The 26,219-nt window shown below is 44.0% G+C and overlaps 1 gene segment (V, D, J or C); it reads left to right on the top strand.

Moving 5' to 3' along the window:
• On the top strand, nucleotides 1–25,990 carry LOC114489637. The segment is given in 3 exon segments: nucleotides 1–111; nucleotides 213–523; nucleotides 25,883–25,990. Coding segments are annotated over 3 exon segments (465 nt in total).
• The last annotated feature ends 229 nt before the right edge of the window (nucleotides 25,991–26,219 follow it).

Below are 26,219 nucleotides of genomic sequence, written 5' to 3'. Positions count from 1 at the left end.
GAGCCCAGCCTAGGATTCCCAGGGGTTCACAGCCTGTGTTCAGGACAGAATACAGACAACTCACTATGGAGTTTTGGCTCAGCTGGATTTTCCTTGTTGCTATTTTAAGAGGTAATTTATGGAGAATGAGAGACACTGAGCATGCTAGTGGACATGACTGAGAGAAAAACTAGGGGGTGTCAGTTTCTTAACCAGCATCCTTGTGTTTGCAGGTGTCCAGTGTGATGTGCAGCTGGTGCAGTCTGGGGGAGGCTTGGTGAAGCCTGGAGGGTCCCTGAAACTCTCCTGTGCAGCCTCTGGATTCACCTTCAGTAGCTACTGGATGAGCTGGGTCTACCAGGCTCCAGGGAAGGGGCTAGAGTGGGTCTCATGCATTCGATATGATGGTGGTAGCACAAACTATGCCAACTCTGTGAAAGGCCGATTCACCATCTCCAGAGACAATGGCAAGAACACGCTCTACCTGCAAATGAACAACGTGAAAGCCGAGGACACGACCATGTATCACTGTGCAGGAGACACAGTGAGGAGAATTCATTTTGAACCCAGACATAAACCGCCCTCAAAGAGACAAGAGATCTGGGCTGCTTGGGGCCCTCAGGACACCAGGGGACACTCAGGTCGCACTGAGCACACTATCAGTTTGGGAGCAGCTGCAGATGCAGTTTAAGGGCTCCTTTCCTGCCAGGTGTGGTGTTGACTCTCCACAAACTAGTTTCCCTCTGGGAGCCTCCCTCCCTTCATGTTTCTGTGCTGGCCTCTTCAGTATCTGAGTTACAGAGGCTTGTTGTCACAGGAGGAAAACATTCACACATGCTCCAAAGTGAGGTAGTCACATACATTTGTTTTGTCTTATTCTAATGAAACATCAATGAATCATCAAACCTCCTGACACAAATAAGCTGAATACAATCAGAGGCTCTGCTGGAAACTGCAAGAAGCCCATGCCCACACAGCTCAGAGCCCAAGCTGACTAGTGGCAGGACACATGCATGCTGGGCAGTGGGCACAAGAGTTGTAGGAATCCAGATCCATGGGGAGAAAACAATCCAGGGTTGATGGTCGTTGGTACTGATGGTCATTCTACATTCATGACATCAGTACCAGCTGACATCATGTGGACGTAGAGGGACCCCAACCATACCATGCTGTGGATGCCCAGGGTGATGATGTCACACACACAAAGGGACTATGGAAAAGTTTTCCCCTTCATTGAGGAATCTGTTGAGAGCAGGGAGGACTTTTCAGCAGGTCAGGAGTGGCTGCATCATGTCAGATATGGATTCTGGTCCAGGTTTTTTGTTCACCCCTGAGCAGGGTCCTGCTCACAGGAGGGGTTTGTGTGGTTTCCATCTCCCACCTAAATCAAACTAGGGAGAATCCCCACTTCCATATCAGATTCCCCCCATGTGCACAGGAGGAGAGAGGGGGGGTGAACCTCAACATGTCAGCATCAGACATCAAATACTATAGCCTGGCTCCTTAATTCACAGAACACCAGAAAATATGAGTGAGAACACAAAACTACCAACCAGTATGGGTAGGAAATGATTTCAGTCCCTAGAAAATTAGGGTGAATGAGGGTGATGGTTATATGTAAGCATAATGAAAATAATAATATGTTACATGACATTTTAGTTCCCATTATAGCATGGAACCTGTCCACCCTACAAGGTTGTCAGCTCATTCTTAAAGTCTCGGGACCCCTTTCTGCTCCTAAAGGTGAGATCCTTTCACAGAAATATGGGCATTCTGAGTTTGGGGAGCTGTACTGGTGTAGCTTTCCATCTGGGTGGGGTCATTATCTAATTCATTAGTTGTTTCTATGAGCTTGTGTTTTTGTCACTCAAAAACTCATGTGTTATTCCGGCAAGATGGAGGAATAGGTGGACGCACCATACCTCCTCGTACAACCAAGATTAGAAAACCAATAATTTACAACAATAATTTACTATCAGAATAACACCCAGATCTGGCAGAGGATTTATCTGAATGGAAGTCGGGCAGCCAAGAAGTTGAAGTAGACGCGTTCATGTTACAGGGTGTAGCCAAGAGGGGGGACCCCAAATAGGCATTTGAAATGGCGTCCAGAACTCAAGGTGTCCAGGAGATTTTAAGGTGTCTTCACCCCTTCCCCAACAGGTGTGAGCTGGGGGAAGGGGCACACAGAGCAAGAACATGCGGGGCAGCTTTGCAGCTAATCTATGGCATGGTCATTTAGCATACCTATAGCCTTTGGCTGGTCACTTAGATATGCTAAATAGCTATGGCCATGCTCAAGACCAGGGGGATGGAAAGGGACCTTCCCCCCAAGATGGGACCTGGGAGGCAGGTCCCCTGAGTTACAGCACCTGCGTGGGAGCTGGGAGAAGATTGGCTCCATGACATGGGGTGACACCTGCCCAGACCCACGATGGTGACCAGAAAAGCTGGAGAAGACAGCAAATTGAGGGCAAGTGTGCCCAAGTGTAGGAGGAGTCGGAAATGGGGGCTGCAGAAGAAGATTGGCGCGGGGGATTTAAACCCAGACATGGCAGCCATTGGGAGAGAAACCACGCGGCCCTGACGGAGTGGAGACTCCTGCAGCCCTGAGAGAGGGAGAACCACGCGACAGCCTTGGAGGAGAGAACCATGCAGTTTTGGCAGAGTGGGGACTCTCCCTTCCTGCAGCCCTGAGAGAGAGAGGACCACATGCCTGGCAGAGTGGGGACCCCCACAGCTTTAGAAGGGGGAACCACCACCTGGTTTTAGCAGAGATCCTGGTGACTCAGCTGAGGGTGCCGGGAATCCAGGGAGGTCTCCCAGTCGAGATGGAGTTCTAACTGGGAAGAACCAGAAGACTACCTAAGCCATGGACTTCTATTTCCTTTCCTGAGATACGGTACTCTGGACTGGGCAAAGGGGGAAGGAAGGAAGGACTGTGTCTGTTTGTGGGTGTTTTTAGGGACTTTAGGATTTTTTTGATAAAGACATTAGGTCACTACTTTAAGTTAGTATAGCATTAAATAAACATTTTATTTCCTTTTCACGTATCTCTGGCATTGAGAGACGTCTTTCCTAGGGCGGTGGACATAACGGACCAGGGCCTTCTTTTAATAATAGTATATCGTCTCAGGCGCCCCCGTTGTGTGTTCTGTAACATTCATCCGGACTGGTAGGAGAAGATGAGCCGGGCGGGCGCGGGGCTGGCTCGGGTCGGCGGGGTGCGGAGGTCGGGGGAAGGTTTGGCGTGAAATCGGCGCAAAAGCCTCCGGGGGCACAAGAAGGCAGTGGTGATCCCTGAGTACGCAAGCTGCGGCTGGCAGACCCAGAGGGGTAGCGATTGTGGACCAGGGCAGAACTCACGGCCCAGAAGCCCAGACAAGGGTCTGAGTCCAGGGGAACGGAACTACCGCCATTGTTTTCTCCTGTCCTGCTCCCGCTCCCACCCCACCCCCACATATAACGTCACAATCTAGCGACTGGGTTGCCCAGCCCAGGTGAGCACCTAAGGCTCCGCCCCCCACCTTAACAGGAGTAACCAGACTGGAAAAAAAAAAAAAGGAGAGACAGGGGGAAAAAAAAATATATATGTTTTCAACAGAGCAGTTCAGTCCCACAGGACTCATCCTTTTGAGCGACCAAGAATTAGCCAATCTATCAGATGTGCAGTTCAAAACACTGGTGATCAGAAAGCTCACGGAACTGGTTGATTTTGGACGAAATTTAGATGAAAGAATGCAGATTACCATAAAACAGATGCAGGAAGACACGCGGAGGAGAGCCAATAGTGAAAGGAAGGAATATGAGTCTCAAAACAATACAGTGGACCAGAAGGAAGATAGAATCAACCAAGTAGGAAAGCATGATGGAATAAGAATTCAAAAAATTGAGGAAAAGATTAAGAGCATCCAAGACATCTTTAAACGTTCCAATATCCGAATTATAGGGGTACCAGAATCGGAAGGGGAAAAGCAACAGATTGAGCACGCATTTGAACAAATAATAAAGGAGAACTTCCCCAATCTGGCAAAGGGAACAGTCTTCCAAGAAATCCAAGAAGCTCAGAGAGCCCCAAAGAAGTTGGATCCAAGTAGAAACACACCAAGGCACATCATAATTACATTAGCCAAGGTAAAAACGAAGGAGAGAATCCTAGAAGCAGTAAGAGGTAAGGGGACAGTCACCTACAAAGGAGTTCCCATCAGACCGTCAGCTGATTTCTCCAAAGAGACCTTACAGGCAAGAAGGGGCTGGAAAGAAATATTCCAAGTCATGAAAGACAAGGACCTACATCCCAGATTGCTCTATCCAGCAAAGCTCTCATTTAGAATGGAAGGGCAGAAAAAGTGCTTCTCAGATAAGGTCAAGTTAAAGGAGTTCATCATCACTAAGCCCTTATTTTATGAAATGCTAAAGGGACTTATCTAAGAAAAGAAGATAAAGAAAAGACATGTATAGTAAAAGGACAGCAAACTCACAATTATTAACAACCACACCTAAAACAAAACCAAAAGAAACTAAGTAAACAATTAGAACAGGAACAGAACCACAGAAATGGAGGGCACATGGAGGGTTAGCAGCAGGGGGGTGGGAGGAGGAGAGAGGGGGAAAAGGTATAGAGAACAAGTAGCATAGAATGTAGGTTGAAAATAGATAGGGGGAGGGCAAGAATAGTACGGGAAATGTAGAAACTAAAGAACTCATAAATATGACACATGGGCATGAACTAAAGGGGGAAATGTGGGTGGGAGGGGGGCACAGGGTGGAGGGGAGAGAAGGGGGGGAATGGGACAACGGTAATAGCATAATCAATAAAATATATTAAAAAAAACTCATGTGTTAAAACCAGAGGCATATGGTCAGCATTAGGATGTGAGGCCTTGGGACAATGATGGTCTTACAGCGGGGCTCTCATGAACAGCATTAGGGCCTTTATAACAGAGGAGTCAGGAAGCTCCTTTGCCCCGTCCACTCTCTGAGATCACAGCGAACAAATGGCCAACTAACTAGTAAGCAGCTTCTTCCCAGACATCAATTCTGCCAGCATCTGTTGTTTGATTCCCAATAACAGATCTGTGAGAAATATGTGTCTGTTGTTGGCAGTGACCCAGCCCACAGTAATCTGTTACCACATCCAGGGTGGATTAGGATTGTAGTGCAGCATGACAACAAGAGCTGACTCCCTGGAGATTTGCTGCCATATTTGTTGTAAAAGGCACTGAATGGGTTTCCTTCCAGGATATTCTAGGGCAGTTTTTCTCCAGTATTTCTCTTCCACAGACAAATTTCCTGGGTGAAGGTCACAGGAGGCTCCTAAACACATTTATCAGGGAGGCAGTATTAGAAGTAGATATAATCCATGAACCATTTCAGTATTTAGCACACAGCATAGAGCCAGGTCCAGGATTCACTGGAGGTAGGATCCACAAATGCATGGTCCTACCTGTCACCACATCACAAGGAACTGGCTGATGTGTGCTTGAAGGCATGGGCAGGAACAGCATTCAGGAGCAGCATTGACCAGAGGTTTGAGACTCCACTTAGGTTTGATCATTTTAACTAAGCTTGTCATGCTTTCAAACTTCTGAAAGATTATATATAATGACAGTGTGGCATTTGGATCAGAGTAACCCCTTACTGAATAGTTACCACTGCGCTGCATTCACCTCAGTCATTTGATGTCACAGTGGACAAGCCATTGAAGGATGAGGGGAAGAGATTGAGCACAGAGGTTGTCTAGGGAATTAAAATTCTCCACATGTGTTCATAACTTTTGCAACACTCTCTCATTGGTGATGTACTCTCAGTGCACAGATGAGCACTGGGCAGGGATACTGACTTGAAAGCACAAAGAATAACCCTTGCAGGTCCAACCCTCCTGAGCCCTGGGAGACTGATGATGGGGATCAACCTCACTCTGTGAGTTGACACAGGGACAAGGTTGTAGAGGACATTTATTCTGAGCTGAAGAGCATGAAGCACTGTGCATGTGGAACATCTCTGTGAATTAAACTGTGCTAAATGGACCAATGTTATAAATTAGCAACAGGAATAACTCTACAGCAAGCAAACTCATCAGCATCTTATAAAAGTTCAGAAATGAAGACATTGGGTATTTACTATGACTTCCCTTTACTGTTTCTACAAAAATAGATAGTATCTGTATGAAAACAAGTGCATTTCTGAGAATTAAATGTATTCTAGAGTTTTGGGCTTTAGAAACTGTCTGAACAAGGGGAGTTTCTTTTTTAATTTGTAAGATGCTTGATAATCTAAATGTTTCCTACTCATCTAGTCAATGATTTATTATTTGCTCACAAAGGTCAGGCAGTCCTTTTATCTCATTCCATTGTGTCTAATAAACCAGGTTATCCCATAACCTTGACAAGCATGGTGAGTAAATTCAAGAGCAGAGACAGCCCAACAGAAGCCCCAGAGTGACCAGGGTGACTGTCTGCTGTCTCTCTCCACTTATAGGAGAAAGGCCTGACCACAGTTTAATTTCTCTTCTAGCTCCAGGGCACAACCTCCCCTGGGCTATAGGGACTCATAGCTCTCTCCTTACATGGGTCCAAGGGGTCTGGAGATAGCACAGCTGTGCTCTAGAAAAGATGGGGCTATCGTGTCTACGCCTGTGCCCAGTGACAGCCCCTTAGGGTCAATGTCTCAGATGTCAGACATGGGTATATGGGATGGTGTTGACTATGTGTGACTGACAGGGAAAGATGCACCTTGTCCCCAGGGGTCTTATCCAAGGTGTAGCTGCATGAGTGAAGCACTTGCAGACCCTCTCCTTTACCTGTGATGTCACTGGACTCTTTTTAATGAACTTTTATGCACTGGACCCACCAGACTCCAGGAAACTGGCTGGGTGAGTTGGTGTTACATGGAGCAATGGAAGTATAGTATATAACCAACAATGAAATGACAGGTAAATGTACCAGGGATGCCTCCAAGAGCCAAGTTTATTTAACCCTGAACAGCCTGAGAGCTGAAGACACTGCTCTTGCTCTGCCAGAGACACCATAAGGAGAAATCAGCATGTGCCCAGAGACAAAGTTCCCTGCAGGAGGCTGAGACCCTAAGGGGCTGTTTAGGGACACTGAACACAAGGACCTTCCCAGGGACAGGGGCAATTTGAGTTTGGGGCTGGTTTCCTGAGCATATTCTTCTTCTTGTAACAGTTTCTCTCAGGCATATTTTCTCAATTCCTGATTCTGCACTCACTTCTGACCTCTCTGAGTTAGAAAATTCTGTATTAAAGGAAGACATCATTCTCACATGGACAAAAAGGAGAGCTTCTTGCAGACACTCTTGTTCCAACACCAATGAATCATCAATATCTCTGACCTTCATCAGCTGAATCTACCCGAAGGATCTGCTCAGCTCTATCGTGCACACAAACCCCACACAGATCAGTATCCAAGATGGCCAGGAGCAGGACATGTGAATATGGGACATCGAGCACCAGAGACAGATGAACTACCCCCCCCCCCCGAGAGCAATGAACCCTGGTGGTGATGGTTATTGGCTAGGAATAATGGTCACAGCACCAAGTGCCTATAACAACACAAATGGTAGAGGGACCCACAACAGCTTTGTGTGGATGTCCAGGCTGACCATACACATGCCAAGGGGAAAATGAATGTGTATCATGCACAGAGTTAAACACTCTTGGAAAGACAGGAAAGACCCTTCAGCAAGTCAGATTGTTATAGTAAGTACTGATAGCAGTATACAGTTGGTTACTGAGGTAGGAATCAGAGATGAATGATACTAGGTCGAGGTTATCAATGGTAGTCACTAAGACACCTACAAGACATTCTGAATTTCCCAAGTAAAGATGAAACGTGTGAGCACAGTCCTGGAACTCAGCCATGACTCCTGTCTGTTGCAGTCAGCACCACACACTTGCCTTAGCCCCCCCTGGAATTTGGGATGATTTTCCTTTCCTGCCTTTGAATTCCTGTTGATATTCTATATTTCACTCTATATGAGCTTGTTTAAAAAATATTTTATTTATTTATTTTTAGAGAGGGAAGGGAGGAAGAAAGAGAGAGAGAGAAACATCAATGCACGGTTGCTGGGGGCTGTGGTCTGCAACCCAGGCATGTGCCCCAACTGGGAATCGAACCTATGACACTTTGGTTCACAGCCCACATTCAATCCACTGAGTTACACCAGCCAGGCTCTATATGAGCTTCTAGTCTGCAGAATAGTGGCTAGAAGCTCACCATCCCTGTACTTGAGAGTATCTCCTTCCAGTTCTGCCCACTGATCCCCACAACATGTGACTTCATGCCCAAGTGACACCCATCTCATGTGGATGTGGTGACAGCATTCTCTCAGGTCAAGGGCAGCCATGAAAATGGATGAAACACAGTGGAAAGGTGAATTCTGAAGTTTACCTCTGATGAACCAGTCTCTTGCATTCCTGGTTACAACTATATCATTTGTCCAGAGTCATAGATGCTTGTGGTGAAAATAAAGCTGAACCATTCTGACTGACCAGTTTTATATAAAGCTTGATCCAACACCCCAGGGAGGGAAAGTTCTTTGAATACATTTTTGACTCTGTAATCAATTGATGAAAGTGGCTGGCTGGGCTTTCTGTCCCTTCATCTCTGTTCCCAAGTAGGAAGCTGTACTCTGTGCAGACTGATGGTTCCCTCACTCTCATGAGGGCCCTGAGGGACAGACAGCTCCACACACAGAACCAAACAACTCCAGGCTCCTGTGAGTGCACAGCATCCATCATCAGTTCTGACATTGTCCTGACAGCAACTGTCTCCTCTAGGAGGCTCCATCTTTGGTTCTCCCCCTGGCATGGGACTCCAGGTCAATAGACAATCCAGTGATACTCCATTTCCTGCAATTACTTTTCAGAACACCTAGGTATTGAGTGCCTTCAGATGCTTCTGGGAATTAAATTCATAGAATCAGTGGACTCATACAATACTTGCCTTTCTATTACAACTTTATTTCATAGAGCACGATGCCACCTAGTTTCAACCACACTGTGGCTTATTGAACGGTTTCCCGTTTGAAGGCTGAGTAACCCTCAGCCATGATTAAACAGCATATATTTATCCATTTATACAAGGATGGACACTGAGCTGTTTTATTTTTTAAATTTATTGACTGAAGTGAATAACTCTGCAAGGAACAAGGAAGTGCAAATACCTCTCCCAAGCCCTGTTTTTTATTATTTAATGAACACCTAGAAGCTGCATGGCTTCATCCTGAAGGATTTTGAAAAAATGGAAAAACAAACATACTATTTACTATATGACAGATTTTAATCATGAACCATTGCAATCTAGGAAAAGAGACCTTAACATAGAACTCGGCTCAGTTTTGAACACGACAATGAAAATGGGTGTTTGCCAGCAAGGGGAAGGTTGCGGGGGTAAGAGCAAGGAAATTACTAAAAGGAGACTTCAAGGTAAAGTGATTCTTGCTGAAACATTTTGACAGGATTCCTGCTAATGAAAGGCCAAGTTCATCAGCTAACATGGGAGGACAATTCCCTCTAGACAGGATTCTTCCTAAAAGTGGGCAATGCAGGTTTAACAAAAATGGACACTGTAGCCCAAGGTCAAAGTGTGGTTGAGAAGAGGGCTTAGGGGAGCCTGACTGAGGTTTGACAAGGAGGCAATCCTTGTCAACACCACCTGAGTTAGTATCTTTAGGGTCTCTGTAAGGATATAACAATACGTTTTTGGGCCAGAATGAGGCATTCTGTAGTACGTACTGATTTGATCCTTTATTAGGTGCTCTAGCACTCCATGTCTTTACTTGAAAATAAAGGAATCTGATTACAATTAATTAATCACAGGAAAAGCATAACTCAAGTTCTTACTAACGGTGTCACTGACAATAGAAAGCATGCCCTGGCTGGCATAGGTCAGTGGATTGAATGCTGGCTATGAACCCGAGTGTTGCAGGTTCGATTCCCAGTCAGGGTACACACCTGGGTTGCAGGCCATGACCCCCAGCAACTGCACATTGATGTTTCTCTCTCTCTCTCTTTCTCCCTCCCTTCCCTCTCTAAAAAGAAATAAATAAAATCTTTAAAAAATTAAAAAAAGAAAGCAGTGTTGTTACTGTATGTCTATTTGCTTTAAATATGGAAAATTAAAAAGTTTATTTTAATTGTAAAATAAAATGTCAATATAATATAATACATGAGGAATGCACCACACGATGGAAACAAATCATGAATATAAAATGGAAATTATAATTTCGTTCTTATTTCCTTCTCATCCAGAGAGTGGGTTTCTCCACACTATCACCAGCTCTTAATTTATTTATTTTGTTCTGTGTCATTTTGCAAAAGACATCCCACCAGGGTGAGGTGATTTTTTACGGGGACATTTATCCTGAGTTCCTGACACCCAGGGGTTTGCTTGTGAGCCTGTTAACTGTTGTGTTCATTTCTGAGGTAGTGTTGTCATTTTCTCAATTCCATCATTTCTTCTAGTTTCCATCACTCCTCTGAAGTTACCTTTAAGATCCTGATGCCTGCTTACCTTTTCCTAATAGCTTCTATCAAGTAATCAGAGTCGTTTTAAATTCACTGCTTGGCAATCCTGACACCTGAGTCCCACCGGAATGGCATTTGAATGTGTGCCCATTAGGACTCTGGTCTGGCTCTTTGTCATTCCCATAGTTTCTGGTACACTCGACCTGCCAGAAAGGACAGTAGCTACAGGGGTCTTCCTCTGCTGTGTTAAGTGCTATTACGTTGTCTTCATAATTAATTAGCTCAGCTGGTACAGGAGCTCTCTCTTGCTCTTGTTACACCATCATTGTGCAGGTCTCAGTGAATTGCTCAGGGCCTCTTCTGGAGGCTTTGGTTGCCATGAAGACCACTGCTTTTTGTAAATTATATTGCGTTTAGTATGATATTACAGTCTTTTTTCCCAATTCCCCCCTTTGCCCCCTGTACACAGTACTCCCACTCCCTCAAGTGTCCATGAACCATCACTCATATGCATGGTTGATGTTTATAAGTTATTTGGGTAATCCATTTCCTGAACCTTACTTACACACACGTGGGTAGTCTGTAACTACTTAATTGTAGTTAAACCCCTAACCTTTTCAACCTTCTTCCACACACCCTGCTATCTGGAAAACTTTTTTCTTAAATAAGTCCTTTAACATTTCATATAATAATGGCTTGGTGAGGATGAACTTCTTTAATGTTGGGGAGAAGGGGTTTTTTAAGTGTTTTCTTGTGGCAGCATACTGAACATTAGTAACATTCAATTATTTTCAATTAGTAACACTCAATTCAATTAGTAACATTCAATTCTTTTTTTTCTTCCATTTCTATTTTATTGTTGTTCAAGTGCAGTTGTCTGCATTTACTGCCCACTACTTGCCCCCAACCCAGGCATCCCACCTCCTTCCCCTGCTTCCACCGCCCTTGATTTACTTAATGTTTCCTTTATAGTTGTTCCTGAAAACCCTTTCCCCATCCCCCATTACCTCCTCCCACCTCCTGTCTTATTACCGTCAGTGTGTTCTTAATTTCAATGTCTCGCCTTATACTTTGCTTGGTTATTTGTTTTGTTGATTAGGTTCCACTTACAGGTGAGATCATATGATAGCTGTCCTTCACTGCCTTGCTTATTTCACTTAGCACAATGCTCTCCAGTTCCATCCATGCTATCACAAAAGGTAGGAGCTCCTTCTTTCTTTCTGCTGTGTAATATTGCTTCATGTGAATATCCCATAGTTTTTTGATCCATTCATTTACTGATGGAAACTTAGTTTCCTTCCAGCACCTGTCTTTTTGTAAATTGAACACTGGGGTGCATTGGTTCTTTTGGATTGCTGTTTCAGGGTCCTTAGGATATGATCCCAGTGCTGGAATCAGTGGTTCAAAAGGCAATGTCATTTTTAGTTTTCTGAAGAAACCCCATACTGTTTTCACAGTGGGTGCACCAGTCTGCATTCCCACCAACAGTGCACTAGTGTCCACTTTTCTCTACATCCTCTCCAACACGTGTTTGTTATTTTCTTTAAGATGACCATTCTCACCAGTGTGAAGTGATATCTCATTGTGGTTTTTCTTTGCATCTTTCTTATGGCAAGTGATACTGAGCATCTTTTCATATGTACCTGAGCCCTCTGTATGGCCTCTTAGAGAACTGTTCAAGTATTTTGCCCATTTTTTATTGGATTTTTTTTTCTTTTTTTGCCTTCCTGGAGTGGAGTCCTGTGAGTTCTTTATATGTTTTGGAAATCAGACCCTTGTCTGAGGAAACATTGGAAAATATGTTTGCCCATATGGTGTGTTCTCTCCTCATTTTAATGCTGTTTTCTTTAGCCATGCAGACACTTTTTAATCTGATGAGGTCCCATTTGTTTATTATTTCCTTTATGTCCCTTGTTTTAGGGGACATATCTGTGGAAATATTGCTGTGTGGAATATCTGAGATTTTCCTGCCAGTGTTTCCTCTAGCACATTTATTGTTTCACAACTTATATTTAAGTCTTTTATCCACCTTGAATTTATTTTTGTCTATGGTGTAAATTGGTTATCGAGTTTCATCTTTTTTTTTTTTTTTTGCATATAGCAGTCCAGATCTCCCAAAACCATTTGTTGAAGAAGCTATTTTTACCCCATTTTATGCTTCTGCTTTCTTTGTCAAATATGAATTGACCATTGAGCCTTGGGTTTATATCTGGTTCTCTGTTCTGTTCCGCTGATCTGTGTGTCTGTTCTTGTGAAAGTGCCAGGCTGTTGCGATTACAGTGGCCTTGTAATACAGTTTGATATCAGGTATTGTGATTCCTCCTACTTTGTTCTTTCTGAAAATCACTGCAGCTATCGTGGTCATTTATGGTCCTATATAAATTTTTTGAAATGTTTTTCTGTATATGTGCAACATCATTGGTACTTGAATAAGGATTGTGTTGAATCTATAAATTGCTTCTTGTTTTGGACATTTTGATGGTGTTAGTTATTTCAATCCATGAGCATGGTACATGATTGAGAAGCACTTTATCTGTCCTTTGATGCTAAATGATAGTTTAACTGGGTAGAGCAATTGTGTCCCCTGCTTTTCATGACTTTGAATATTACTTTCTAATCCATTCTGATCATTCAAGTTTCTTTTGAGAAGGTGACCATTTCATGGGAATCCCCCTAAAGGTAAATTACTGCTTTTCTTCTTTCTGTTTTTTATATTCTCTTTATCATTAACCTTTAGCATTTTAAATATGATGTGTCTTGGAGTGGGCCTCTTTGCATCCATCTTGTTTGTGACTGTCTGTGTTTCCTGGACTTACATGTCTATTTCCTTCACCATATTAGAAAAGTTTTCTTTCATTTTGTTTTTCAAATAGTTTTCCAGTTCCTTGCTCTTTATCTTCACCTGTGGAATCCCTGCAATGCAAATGTTGGAATGTTTGTGGTTGCCCCATAGGCTGCTCACACTATCATCATTTTATTGGATTATTTTTCCTTTGTGTAATTCTCATTGGCAGTGCCTTCCTCCTCCTTCTTCTCCTCCTGCTTCTGTTTCTGCTTCCACTTTTTCTCTTTTGTTTCCTTACATTCTAAATCATTGATTGGATTCTGGGTCATGCTCTCTATTATTGTTTTCCTGTAAATTGTTGTTTAAAAAAATTACACTAGTATATCTTTCATTTCTGAATGGATCCTTTTTTTTTTCCATGCTGTTGAGGTCCTCACCACATTCCTCGAACATTCTTATAACCAGTGTTTTGAACTCTGTGTCTGATAGATTGCTTTATCTCCATTTGGTTTATTATTTTTATAGAGATTTGATTTGCACTTTTTTTTCTAATTTTGGCAGCCTCTCCGTGTTTGTTTCTATGTAATAGGTAGAGATGCTTTGACTCTCTGTATCGATAGTGTGGCCTCATGTTAGTAGGTATTTTGTAGGGGCCAGGTGCACATCCTCCCCTATCAACCATGATGGGTACTGGAGATGCACACATTGAGGGAATGAGAATATCCTTCTCTTATAGTTGAGCCTTGATTGTTGTTGGTAGGTCAATGGGAGATATGTACATACACCAGTATGCTGCAAGGACTGTCTGTGACCAGTGAGCAACTACTTTTTCCCTCTTAGGAGAATCATGTGTGCAGGAAAAAGGTATTTGAGCCCCTAGATAGTCTGAGGCTCTCCACTGGGTGCACAGTCTCTAGTGTTTTTTAGGTAGTGCAGGCCAAGATCAGGACCCCCCTGTGTTCTACCTGGGGGCACCCTGAATTAGCTATAAAACAGTTTGCAGATGGCTGCTATTGTGCTGGACTTTGAGTGTCCTGGGAAAATCCAAACTCTGAACCTACACTGGCAGCTGCTACTACCAGACCTCTTGGCACTGAGCAAATGATAGGGTTTTAGAAAGCTGTGAAGCATGAGCCAACACCAGCCATTACATGAACATATCACTGCTAACCCCTTGGGTGAACCTATACATTGGAGGATATGTTGCCTTCAGGGAACTCCAGGGCAGGGCCAACAGCTGTACCATGGTTCATGGAGTCTCTGATATGGCACTCGCATGCCAGCTCAGTGGATCCATGCAGGGAGGGATAAGAAGAGCGACAATAGACTTTGTTTGACTTTCTGTCTGGGAGAAAGCTGTCCTCCATCACTGCCTTGATCTCAGACACTTCATTTTTTGCTTGTATGCCACTGGTACCTTTCAAGCTGGTACCCTGGTGCTGTCGATCAGGTTATGAGTGCATCCGTGTGTGTTTTCTTTAAGAAAAACTGCCTGGGATCCTAGTTTATTCCACTAAACTCATCCCCACTCAACTTTGCAGCCAGAAGTTATGGGGGCTTATCTTTGTCACACTGGGACCCTGGGCTGCAGGATCTTGTCTTGAGGTGTGAATCCTTGTCCCCAAATATCCATTGCAAAAAATTTCCACCAAAGTGAATATAGGACTGGTCTATTCCATGTCTTCACACCTCTTTCCAATATGGATGGATGTGGATGTCCATCTGCAGACAGATACTTTCGGGGGAGGGGGTGTGCTCCACCCACAGAGCCCCCCAGCTGCCATGGATGAGAACAAGTCTACCAACACATGATCTGTTTGGGGAGGAAAGGTGGCTGATCTCTCAAAGGAGAAGGGCCAAGCGCCTTTTCCTCAATGGGTTTTTATTGGGTCTGTTTACACAAGAATTCAGGTAAAGCTCATTAATCATTGCCAGGAAGTAAGGATCAAACAATAGAAAACAAAGAAGCCTGAGGATCTATTTTGAGTCAGGGTCACATAGCTAAAGAGCTGTAAAACTTTAAGGAACAAACTTGCTTCTTGCTTGGAACCTTATCAGTTAATTGAGAGCATTCTAAACAAATCAGGTTTCACAGGATTTTACATATTCTTTCTTAGGCCCTTTCCAGCACAGGGATGCACCACCCTCTGTCATTGTTTCAGGCTTAGGTGGAGCAAGGGAAGTAAGGCAGCCAAGAGATTAGGAGATTTCTATCAGACAATGAGGACGGGCTTTGCCAAAGCTGAGTGGCGAGGGTCCATCACCCCCTTTTGCTGTAGCCCTCAAAGTCTGTCCTTGGGAGCCTCCCACATGAACGTGCATGTCTTAGATCATTCTCCCTTTGGGGAATCTTACCCGTCATTGGCTAATCGACCAAGCATTGAGGGCCAGTTATGGATGAAGTTGAAGAAGCAGAAGTAATGTTCCTGCCAGGGAGATAAGCTTTTGTCTCCTCAGTGGCTTATGGTCCCAAGGTCACTCATCCAGCCTTAGCCTTGGCAGGGGGTTACAGCTTCTGAAACTAGGCAGGGTAGTTCCCAACAACCTCCTAGCATTACTGTGTGAGAGACTCAGAGAAATAAAATTAGTGTTATTCCACACACAAGCATTTCTCTAGAAAGACAAAAATGTTGAAGTGCAGGGGGTGCTCAAGACATTAGGGGCACTCAAGACACGAGGCACATAGTGTAAAAAATCCTATCACTATAGAAAAAAGGACTCCAAGTATCCAGGCCCAATATTCTTGGTTCTTTGTCCCTGCCTTAGCAGCTGATTCTGCTCCTGTGGAGACACCTGGCCTCCTGATTCTGCTCTCAGGACTCCTGGCTGTGAGCTCTGAGAAGGGAGACTTGTGGGCTCTAAAGAGTGTGATATTCCCACATATCAAGTCAGTGTTCACAGTGACTAGAAAACTGTCCTCTGCTTCTGACCCTCCTCAAGACAAGCCAGGACCCCTCTCACCACAGAGTCTTCATGTTTCAGGCTCTTGGATAATGAGTAAAAAAAAAAAAATAGACCCTTGGTGTTCTGTATGTCTGACATGTTTGCTTTTGTTCTGTTGTCAAATCAGACTAGCTAGGTTAGGGTCAGTGTGGGGGACCAACCCATGTGCTAAGAACAGGGGACAAGGGAGACCTGTAGATCATTACCATGAACATCATCACTGTATGTGCATGACTTATTGAGTACTAGAAGTGCAAAGTCATTAAGACCGCATGCTGGATTAATCACATGGAACCTGAAGGCAGAAGAACCTGAGGACATCTGAGGCCTCAAAGCTCCTGAGGGCTTCAGGGTTCATGGGTGTTGGATAAGTCAGTGAATCTTGCAGCTCCAGGGATGGGACCCCCCGCAGTTGCTTAACAGAGTCTGGACTAGGGGCTCCCTGCTGAGTCACTAGAGTTTAGCAAGGCAAATTCTCTGTATCCTGAGGTCTCTCAAAGTGAACAATAAGTCACTTAGGGAGAGTTGTGAAGTCAGGGCACAGCCTCTAATTTTGGACTAGAGATGCTGAGAAGTCCACATCCTGTCAGTGCAGAGAAGACCCTCCCCTGTAGGGCACATGCTGAGGAAGCAGGCACATGCTTGAAGTGCATGGCACGTACAAGCTCAAGGATGCTTGCCAGAGGTAGGTGCAGAGGGAGCTGGGAAGAATTTCCTTTGAGGGCCTGTGACTTCCTCTTTTCATGAAAACATCTAAAATAAGATTGAACATGAGGTGGCTGTAAACATCCTATTCTATCAGAACATTTACCAAACTCAATAATACATGAGAACCACAGTCAGTGAGCATATTTCTGTGAGTGCTCTATATCTGAATCTGAGGAACTGGATACAAGGATGGTTTTCTTAACTCACTAGGTGCAGCAATTTTCAGCCACTCTGATCCAGGAATGAGACCTTCAGGCATTAAAGCCCAAAAGTGGTTTGTGTGACACTCAAAGGCAGCTTCATAATAAGAAGCATGTCCTATGGGGGCTTGTTCCTCAGTGGGAGGAACTGTATCTGAATAGAGCTTAGGGACCTGGTTGGTGACACATGTCCTACAATATAGTTTAGGACTTTCATCCTTTGTCTCCCAATGAACATGGTCCCTTTGTCCTCTGTCTTCTACCATGTTGGTAATGTCTTCCACTATGAAAAACTCTTCCTCATTAATATGAAAATGATAAGAAGTGGTTTAGGTTAAATGAGGGTCCATCTGTACCCTGAGAGGATCATCCAGCACTTGGAATCATGATCACAGAATGAAGGGTAGGTGACTCCACACAGAGGCAGAGGGATACACAACAGCTTTGTGTGGATGTCAAGGCTGATGGAAAACACACATCACAAGGGGTCATGCAATGTTAATTATCCACAAAGTTGGAATCTCTGGGAGGATCACAAAAGACCCTTGCACAAGTCAGATTAAAATACTACATCCTGGTTAGCATTCCCCAGGGTGTTACTGAGGTAGGGGCCACCAACAAACAATACTAGGCCAAGGTTCTCAATGGGCATCTCTAATAAACCTAAAGATGTTCAGAATTTTCACAGTAAATGTGAAACCTGTGAGTACAGCCCTGCGATTCAGCCATGTCTCTTGCTTGTTGTACCCTGTTGAGGAATTTGTGTTAAATCTATTTTTTTTTTTTTTTGCAATTCCAATTGTCATTCCACAGTATATTACATGAGCTTCTAGCCTACAGCAGAGTGGTCAGAAACTTAACAGTTTGTGATGTGATGGGACAGTATTTCCAGTATCCACACTGCACCACACACAGTTATCACAGTATTATTGACTTTATTAAGAATGCTGTGATTTACCTCCTTATGTTTAAACTGTAATTGTCAAGGTGTACTTCTTTTTATCTTTCCCCCTTTAATCCAGGCACCCAAATCTGGGGCTATGAGTCTGTTTCTATTCTGCTTTTTTATCTTTTTCATTGAATTCCACATATAAATGAGATCACATGGCATTGGTGTTACTTCATCTAGGATCTTTTATTCACCATGATTCTCTCTAGATCTGTCCAAGTCCCAGATAGTAAAATTCAAATCTCTTATCACTGAGGATATCATGTTTTATGGCTGAGTAAAAATGATGGGTTACTTTTCAAATGAATTATTATTTTTTTTTATATTACCGACACAATGACTGTGTAAGACTATTTCTGAGAAAAGTGATATAACACAGCTGGAACTTGCTAGATGAGGAGGACAAATCACAACATCAGAAACAAGAACCCTGCAAGAACTAGCTCCAGACTTGCATCATATCACCATCCATGTACCTGGGAGGATCCCTTTCCTCTTCTCCACACTAATGCACTGAGCATGTGACTTCATGCAGAGATGACACCTGCCTCATGTGGAAAAAGTGAGCGCATTCTCAAGGGTCATGTGCGGATATGAAAATGGATGAAAGTGGAGGAGTTGAAGCTTCTGAAATTTACTTCCGATGAGCCAGGGACAGTTCTGTTTCTTAAATTGCTGACTACAACTACACCACATGTCAACAGAACCACAGATGCTGATGGTGAAAATAGCACAGAACTATAACACCTGACCAGATTTATATAAAATTAGATCCACCAATCCCAGGATGGAGATGCAATTTAAAGGATTTGTTTACTTAGCAATCAATGAGCAAACAAAATGATGTTATTCATATCAATGATGATTTCATTTATTTTCTGTTATCCCATGTTAGTGATTGGTATGGAGGTTTCTCATAATGAAATTGTTATAATTTAAAAATACTTACTCCCGACTTTCGGCAAGATGGAGGCATAGGTGGATGCACCGTACCTCCATGCACAACCAAGATTAGAATGACAACAACTTAGAGCCAGAATAACACCCAGAACTGACAGAGAATTTATCTGAATGGAAGTCAGACAGCCAAAAAGTTGAAGTAGACCTGTTCATCCAGACCGGTAGGAGGGGCTGAGACGAGGAGAGGGCGCAGGTTGCAGGGCGCAGAGATGGGGAGAACTGGGCACATAAGGCAACTGGGAGCGCGTAAGCCTTCCGGGACACAGCGGTGGACCCTGAGTACACAAGCAGCGGCTGGTGGACCCAGTGGGGTGGCATTGTGGACCAGGGCAGAGCGCGCAACCCAGGATCCCAGAGAAGGGACTGAGATCCCAGGAGATCAGAGCTACCACCATTTTTCCCTCCCGCCCCCACCCCTGCCCCCTCCCCCACATACAAGGTCACAGTCTAGCGACTGGGGTGCCCAGCCCAGGTGAACACCTAAGGCACCGCCCCTCATGGTAACAAGATCAACCGGACTGGGAAAAAAAAAAAAAAGGAGAGAGACAGAGAGAGGGAGAGAGAGAGAGAGAGAGAGAGATGTCTCCAACAGAAGAACAGATCAGTCCCCCAGGACTCATTCTTTTGAGTGACCAAGAAACACCCAATCTATCAGATGCACAGTTCAAAACACTGGTGATCAGGAAGCTCATGGAATCAGTTGATTTGGGGCACAAATAACATGGAAAAAATGCAGGTTATCATAAAAGAGATGAAGGAAGATGCACGGAGAACCAATAGTGAAGAGAGGGAAACTGGGACTCAAAACAATAGAGTGGACCAGAAAGAAGAAGAAAAAACAAACAAACAACCAAGCAGGAAATCATAAATAAATAAGAATAAATAATAATAATAATAATAATAAATAAAAAAAAACAAGGAGAAGCTTAGGAACCTCCAGGACATCTTTAAACATTCCAACATCCGAATTATAGGGGTGCCAGAAAGGGAAGAGGAAAAGCAACTGATTGAGCATGTATTTGAACAAATAATAAAGGAGAACTTCCCCAATCTGGCAAAGGAAATAGACTTCCAAGAAATTCAGGAAGCTCAGACAGCCCCAAAGAGGTTGGACCCAAGAAGAAACACACCAAGGCACATCGTAATTACATTACCCAAGGTAAAAATGAAGGAGAGAATCCTAGAAGCAGCAAGAGATAAGGGGACAGTAACCTACAAAGGAGTTCCTATCAGACTGTCAGCTGATTTCTCAAAAGAGACCTTACAGGCAAGAAGGGGCTGGAAAGAAATATTCCAAGTCATGAAAGACAAGGACCTACATCTCAGATTGCTCTATCCAGCAAAGCTCTCATTTAGAATGGAAGGGCAGACAAAGTGCTTCTCAGATAAGGCCAAGTTAAAGGAGTTCATCATCACCAAGCCCTTATTTTATGAAATGTTAAAGGGACTTATCTAAGAGAAGAAGGTAAAGAAAAAAAATCATGTATAGTAAAAGGACAGCAAACTCACAATTATTAACAACCACACCTAAAGAAAAACCAAAAGAAACTAAGAAAACAACTAGAACAGGAACAGAACCACAGAAATGGAGATCACGTGGAGGGTTAGCAACAGGGGAGTGGGAGGAGGAGAGAGAGGGAAAAGGTACAGAGAATAAGTAGCATAGAATGTAGGTTGAAAATAGATAGGGGGAGGGTAAGAATAGTATTGGAAATGTAGAAGCTAAAGAAATTATAAGTATGACACATGGACATGACTAAAGGGGGGATATGGGTGGGAGAGTGTTTACTCGGTAGAGGGGAGTGAAGGGGGAAATGGGGCAACTGTGATAGCATAATCAATAAAATATATTTAAAAATACTTACTACCCAATTTCCACCTATGTCTACACCTAAGCACATCTAGTCATGACTGAGATTCTTCTGTGTCCCCAATGTTAGCTCCTGGTTTTACCAGAGTCTAGGAAGTAAAAACAAATATGAGCAGTGAAGATGCTGAACATACAGCACCAAACTCCATGAAGTCAATGTGTCCCAGAAGCACTGTGTACATCTCTGTATATTTCATGCTTCTGTCTCCCATGTTCCACACAGACCTCCCCCAACACTGGGTCCACATGATCTAGGGTCTCCCTCTGTTCTCAGTTCATACTCTGATTGCTTTGTAAAAGGAATAGGGTCCAATGGAACTACTTGTCACCTGAACAGGAACCTCCTGCAGTTCTAATGATCCCTTTGGTCATGAGCATTGGATTCTCCTGGTGTGTTCAATACTGGTGATTTTCAAAGGCATCTCTCATTTTAAATACTGATCTTTTATGAACATTTACTCTCCAAGGTCATGTACCCATCTCGTGGAACATCTGGGTCATTGAAAATGGCAGAGGCTCAAATGTGCACAGTAATTCTTAACAGACATGCACACTTAGACATGTCACATACTAGGGCTTTGTCCCTTATGTCACTGCACAAACCCAAAGCTCAATATGGAGGAGGAGGACTTGCAAATAGGGCCTCTCTGCTTATGAAAAGCAGCCCAGCCTTGACCCAGCAGCTCTGGGACAGGAGCGCAACTCCAGATTCAGAAGTGTTCCCAGTCCATGCTCAGCACTGAACACAGGCCACTCACCATGGTGTTTGTGTTTTCCTTGTTGCTATTTTAAGAGGTGATTTATGGAGAAGGAGACACTGGGTATGTGAATTCATATGACTGAAAGGAACAGTGGAGGGTGACAGTTTCCTGACCTGATGTCTTTGTGTTTACAGGTGCCCAGTGTGATGTGCAGGTGGTGGAGTCTGGGGGAGGCTTGGTGCAGCTTGTGGGGTCTCTGAGACTCTCCTCCATGGCTTCTGGATTCACCTTCAGTAACTACAGAATGAATGCACTGGCTCCTCCAGGCTCCTTGGAAGTGGCTGGAGTGGGACTCAGCAATTGGTAATGGTGGTAGCACATACTACACCAACTCTGTGAAGGGCCAATTCACCATTTCCCAGAGAAAACACAAGAACACATTCTATCTGCAAATGAACAACATGAGAGCTGAGGACATGGCCATATATTGCTGTGTGAGTGACACAGTGATAGAAAGTCAGTGTAACCCCAGGCACAGACCTCCTGTGGGACACTATAGAGCTGGACTGTGGGGGACACTCAGGACACCAGGGGGTGTTTGGGTCACACTGAGCCCAAGAATCAGCTTGGGAGCAGCTGCAGAAGCATTTTAAGGGCTGGATTCCTGGCAGGTGTGGAGTTAACTCTCCACACAGCAATTTCCCTCTGGGAGCCTCCCTCCTTTCATGGTTCTTTGATGCCCTCTTCAGTAACTGACTTACAGAGGCTTGTCACCAGAGGAAAACATTCTCACACGATAGTAAGTCAGAATGTCACGAACATCGGCTTACCCCTATATTAATGAATCACCAAACCAACTCACCCAAATCAGCTGAATCCAACCAGAGGCTCTTCTGGGTCCAACAAAGACTCCATCCCCACACAGCTGAGAGTCCAAGCCAAACAACAGGATACATGAATGCTGGACAGTGGGCAGCAGGCTTGTAGGAACCCAGTTTCAGAAGAAAAAAGAAAAACACAAGGGTGATGGTCATTGCCTTAATTCCACCTCTGTGCCATCAGTAGAAGTTGACATCATGTGGATGTAGTGGCACTCCTGCCAAACCTTGGTGTGGATGCCCAGGGTGACGATATCACAAACACAGAGGGACTGTGGGAGTGTCTGTCCCTTCATCAAGGGGCATGTTGAGAGCAAGGCAGACTTATCAGCAGGTCAGGAGTGGCTGTGTCATTTCAAATAAGAGTCTGGTCCAGATTTTATTGTTCTTCTCTGAACTGGATCCTGCTCATGAAATGGTATTGTATGGTTTCCCTGTCCCACCTGCATCAAACTAGGGAGAATGCCCACTTACATGTAATATTTGCCACATATGCACAGGAGGAGAGAGAGGGGTGAATCTTAACATGTCAGCATCAGACATCAAACACTGGAGCCTGGCTCCTTATTTCACTGAGCACCTAGGAAACATGAGTGAGGACACACAGTCACTTATAATTATGGATAGAAAAACAAATTTAGTCCATAGAAAACAAGAATAAGTTATATGTATGCAATAAGGGGGAATAATAAGTTATATGAACATCTCTGTTCAGAGTGTAGGGTGGAACCTGTCCACTCTACAGGGATATCAGCTTGGTCTGAATGGCTTGGGTCCACTTTCTGCTTCCAAAGATGAGAAGTGTCCACACATTTATGGGGATCCTTATACTGGGAATTACTCCTGAATTAGCCTTCTAGTTGGGTGGAATCATGATTTGATTTGTTTGTTGTTGCTATGAGCTTGTGTTGGTGTCACTGCAAAACTCTGAGGTTATTAAAACCTGAAGCTCACGTGGTGGTGTTAGGACATGGGGCCTTGGGTCAAGTGATGGTCCTAGGGTGGAGCTCTCACGAATGTGAACATGTCCTTTGTAAGAGAAGACAGAGGAAGCTCCCTTGCCCCATCCACACTCTGAGATTACAGTGAGCAAATAGTCATATAGGAATTTGTTCTGTAACTGGCATCACTCTTCCGGAAGTTGTTATTGCATTTCTTACCTCCAGATTATTGATAAATAGATTTATTGGCCAATGATCCAGGTCACAGTAGACTGTTACAGCATCAAGAATATAGTTGGGTTGTAGAGTAACATGACCAGAAGGTCTGCCTTCCTGGATATTTGATGCCACACATGTTGTTAAAAGTACATCATCAGTGATGTTCAAAGGTAGTTTTTCTCTGGTGTTTTGTATAGGCAATTTTCCCTGGTTGAACATCATGGGAGACTGTTAAACAGATGTAGTGAGAAGTCAACATTAGAAGTGGGTGTAATCTATGAGCCCTTTCAGTATTTAAAACATCAGCTTGGATGGAGGTCCACATTTCACTGGAGGTAAAATCCATAACTGCATGTTTCTTCCAGTCACCAGGTCACAGGGACGTGACTGCTATGCACTTGAAGGTGTAGGCATGAATGCCACTTGGGTGTAGTATTAACCAAGTGGGACTGCAGATTTATGTAGTTTTTTTTTTTTTTAATTTTAACTAAGCATGCCATTTTTCAAACTTCCCAGAGTTTGTATGTAATAATGACAGCATGGTATTTAGATTATAGTAACACCTACCTGAATAACTATTAATGGGCTGTGTACATATGAGTCACTTGATGTGACAGTTGTTAAGCCATGTGGGGAGAAGAATGAAGAGGCTGAGCCCAGAGGGTGTCCAGGGCAGGTAAAAAAGGCTGTACATGTGTTTCTTCCTTCTTCCCACTATCTCCACAATGATGGAATCTCGGTGCTCAGATGCACAAAGGTCAGGAATTCTGTCTTGAAAGAACAAGAGACCAGCCCTTGCAGTGCCCACTGCCCTCAGTCAGGGAGGCTGACAATGGAGCTGAACCTCGCTCTGTATGTCAACACATGGACAATGTCATACAAAGGATTTATTCTAAGCTGAATGGCATGAAACACTGTGCACATGGAATATTGCTGTGAATTAAATTATGTTAAAATGACAGATGGAAGAATTTAGCAACAACAATAATAACTCTATAACACACAGACTAATCAGTCCTTTATAAAACCCTCCACCGTTAGAATGAGGGTACTTTTCCCTCTAGTCAATTGGGGACTGTCACTCGGGGACTTGGCTTCTCTGTCACTAAGGAGAGCATCACATGCAAATGGGCATCACCATATGCAGATAAACCTAGACTTGTGGCTGTCCCTGAACCTCAAGGAGATCTGTTCCAACTCACAGGTCTCTGCAGTTAGCACTCCCTGAAGCCATTAACCCAGAGGATGCACCATGAAGTTTGAGCTGAGCTGGGTCTTGCCCTGATGCTTTTGCATGGTAACAGAGAACCTGGGACATTCTGTGTGTGTGTGTGTGTGTGTGTGTGTGTGTGTGTACACGCACATGTGTGTGCGCTCGTGTGCATGCTCTGCTAATGAAAATCTCTTGTCTGTAGGTGTCCGATGTGAGATGCAGTTGGTGGAGTCTGGTACAGACATGATGCGGCCTAGAGGTTCTGTGAAACTCTCCTGCAAAGGTTCTGGATTCACTTTTCAGTGACTCCTATATAAACTGGACACAACAGGCTCCAGGAAAGGAGCTGGAGTGGGTAGGGGTCATGAGAAACAAAGCTAACAGTCACAGAACAGAATATGCTGCATCTGTGAAAGGCCAATTCACCATCTCAAGCACTGCCCATCTGCAAATGAACAGCCTGAGAGCCCCGGACTCCACCACACATTACTGCACAAGAGGTGCAGAGAAGGGAAGTCAGTGTGTGCTCAGATAAAACCCTTCCTGCAGGTGGGGCTGTAAACATTGGGCAAGGAGGTGGGACTCAGGGCCCACATGTTCTGCAGGCACAGGACCCATGGAGGTCAATTAAGGTTTTGTTTTATCTCTGACAGGGAGCTTCCTCTTCAACTGACATTCAACATGTAGGTCCCTAAGAAAGCATTCACCACAATGAGTCTAAAGTGGTTGGTTTGCCTCTATTGGCATGCAATGGGCAGATGTATATTATCTCTAACTTGGGACTCTTCCCCTGAATAGCTCTGTTGTGACTGTTGGTTTTGTGTAAGTTTGACTAGATCACAAGGTGCCCAAACTTTTGAATGATAGTTATTCATGGGTTTGTCCAGCTGTGTTTACAGGTAAACTTACCTTTGAAATGGTGGCTCAGAGAAGCAGCCCCCCCCCCCCCCAGGGAGGATGGGCACCATCCATTCCATTAAGATACTGACTGACACAAACTGAAGAGGGAAACTTAACCCCTTGCCTCCTGTGTGCTGGATTCTGTAGCTGAGCCACAGGTCTTCTGCCCTGGGCACCCTGGTCTTCAGCCTTCAAGTGAAGATGGATTACAGCAGCACATCTCCTGACTCTGCCAACCCAAACCACATCTCCTAGGCTTTTGAATATCTCACTGACTGTATTATAAGCATCAATTCCCTATAAAGGTAAATTTCAAGATGCACTCAATGAACAAACAGGAAGATCACATTAATTCATGTCACGTTAATTTGCAAAGCTATCACCTAACATTCCCTGTGCCCTGGACCTGTGAGGCCCATTTAATTCACTGGAGCCTTATGAAGACTCAGGAAAGATCACTGAGGATGGATAGAGCAGAACTGCA

This window comes from Phyllostomus discolor, chromosome 15, assembly GCF_004126475.2.
Source record: "Phyllostomus discolor isolate MPI-MPIP mPhyDis1 chromosome 15, mPhyDis1.pri.v3, whole genome shotgun sequence".
NCBI classification, from domain to species: Eukaryota; Metazoa; Chordata; class Mammalia; order Chiroptera; family Phyllostomidae; genus Phyllostomus; species Phyllostomus discolor.
This window is presented reverse-complemented; position numbering and strand designations above follow the sequence as displayed.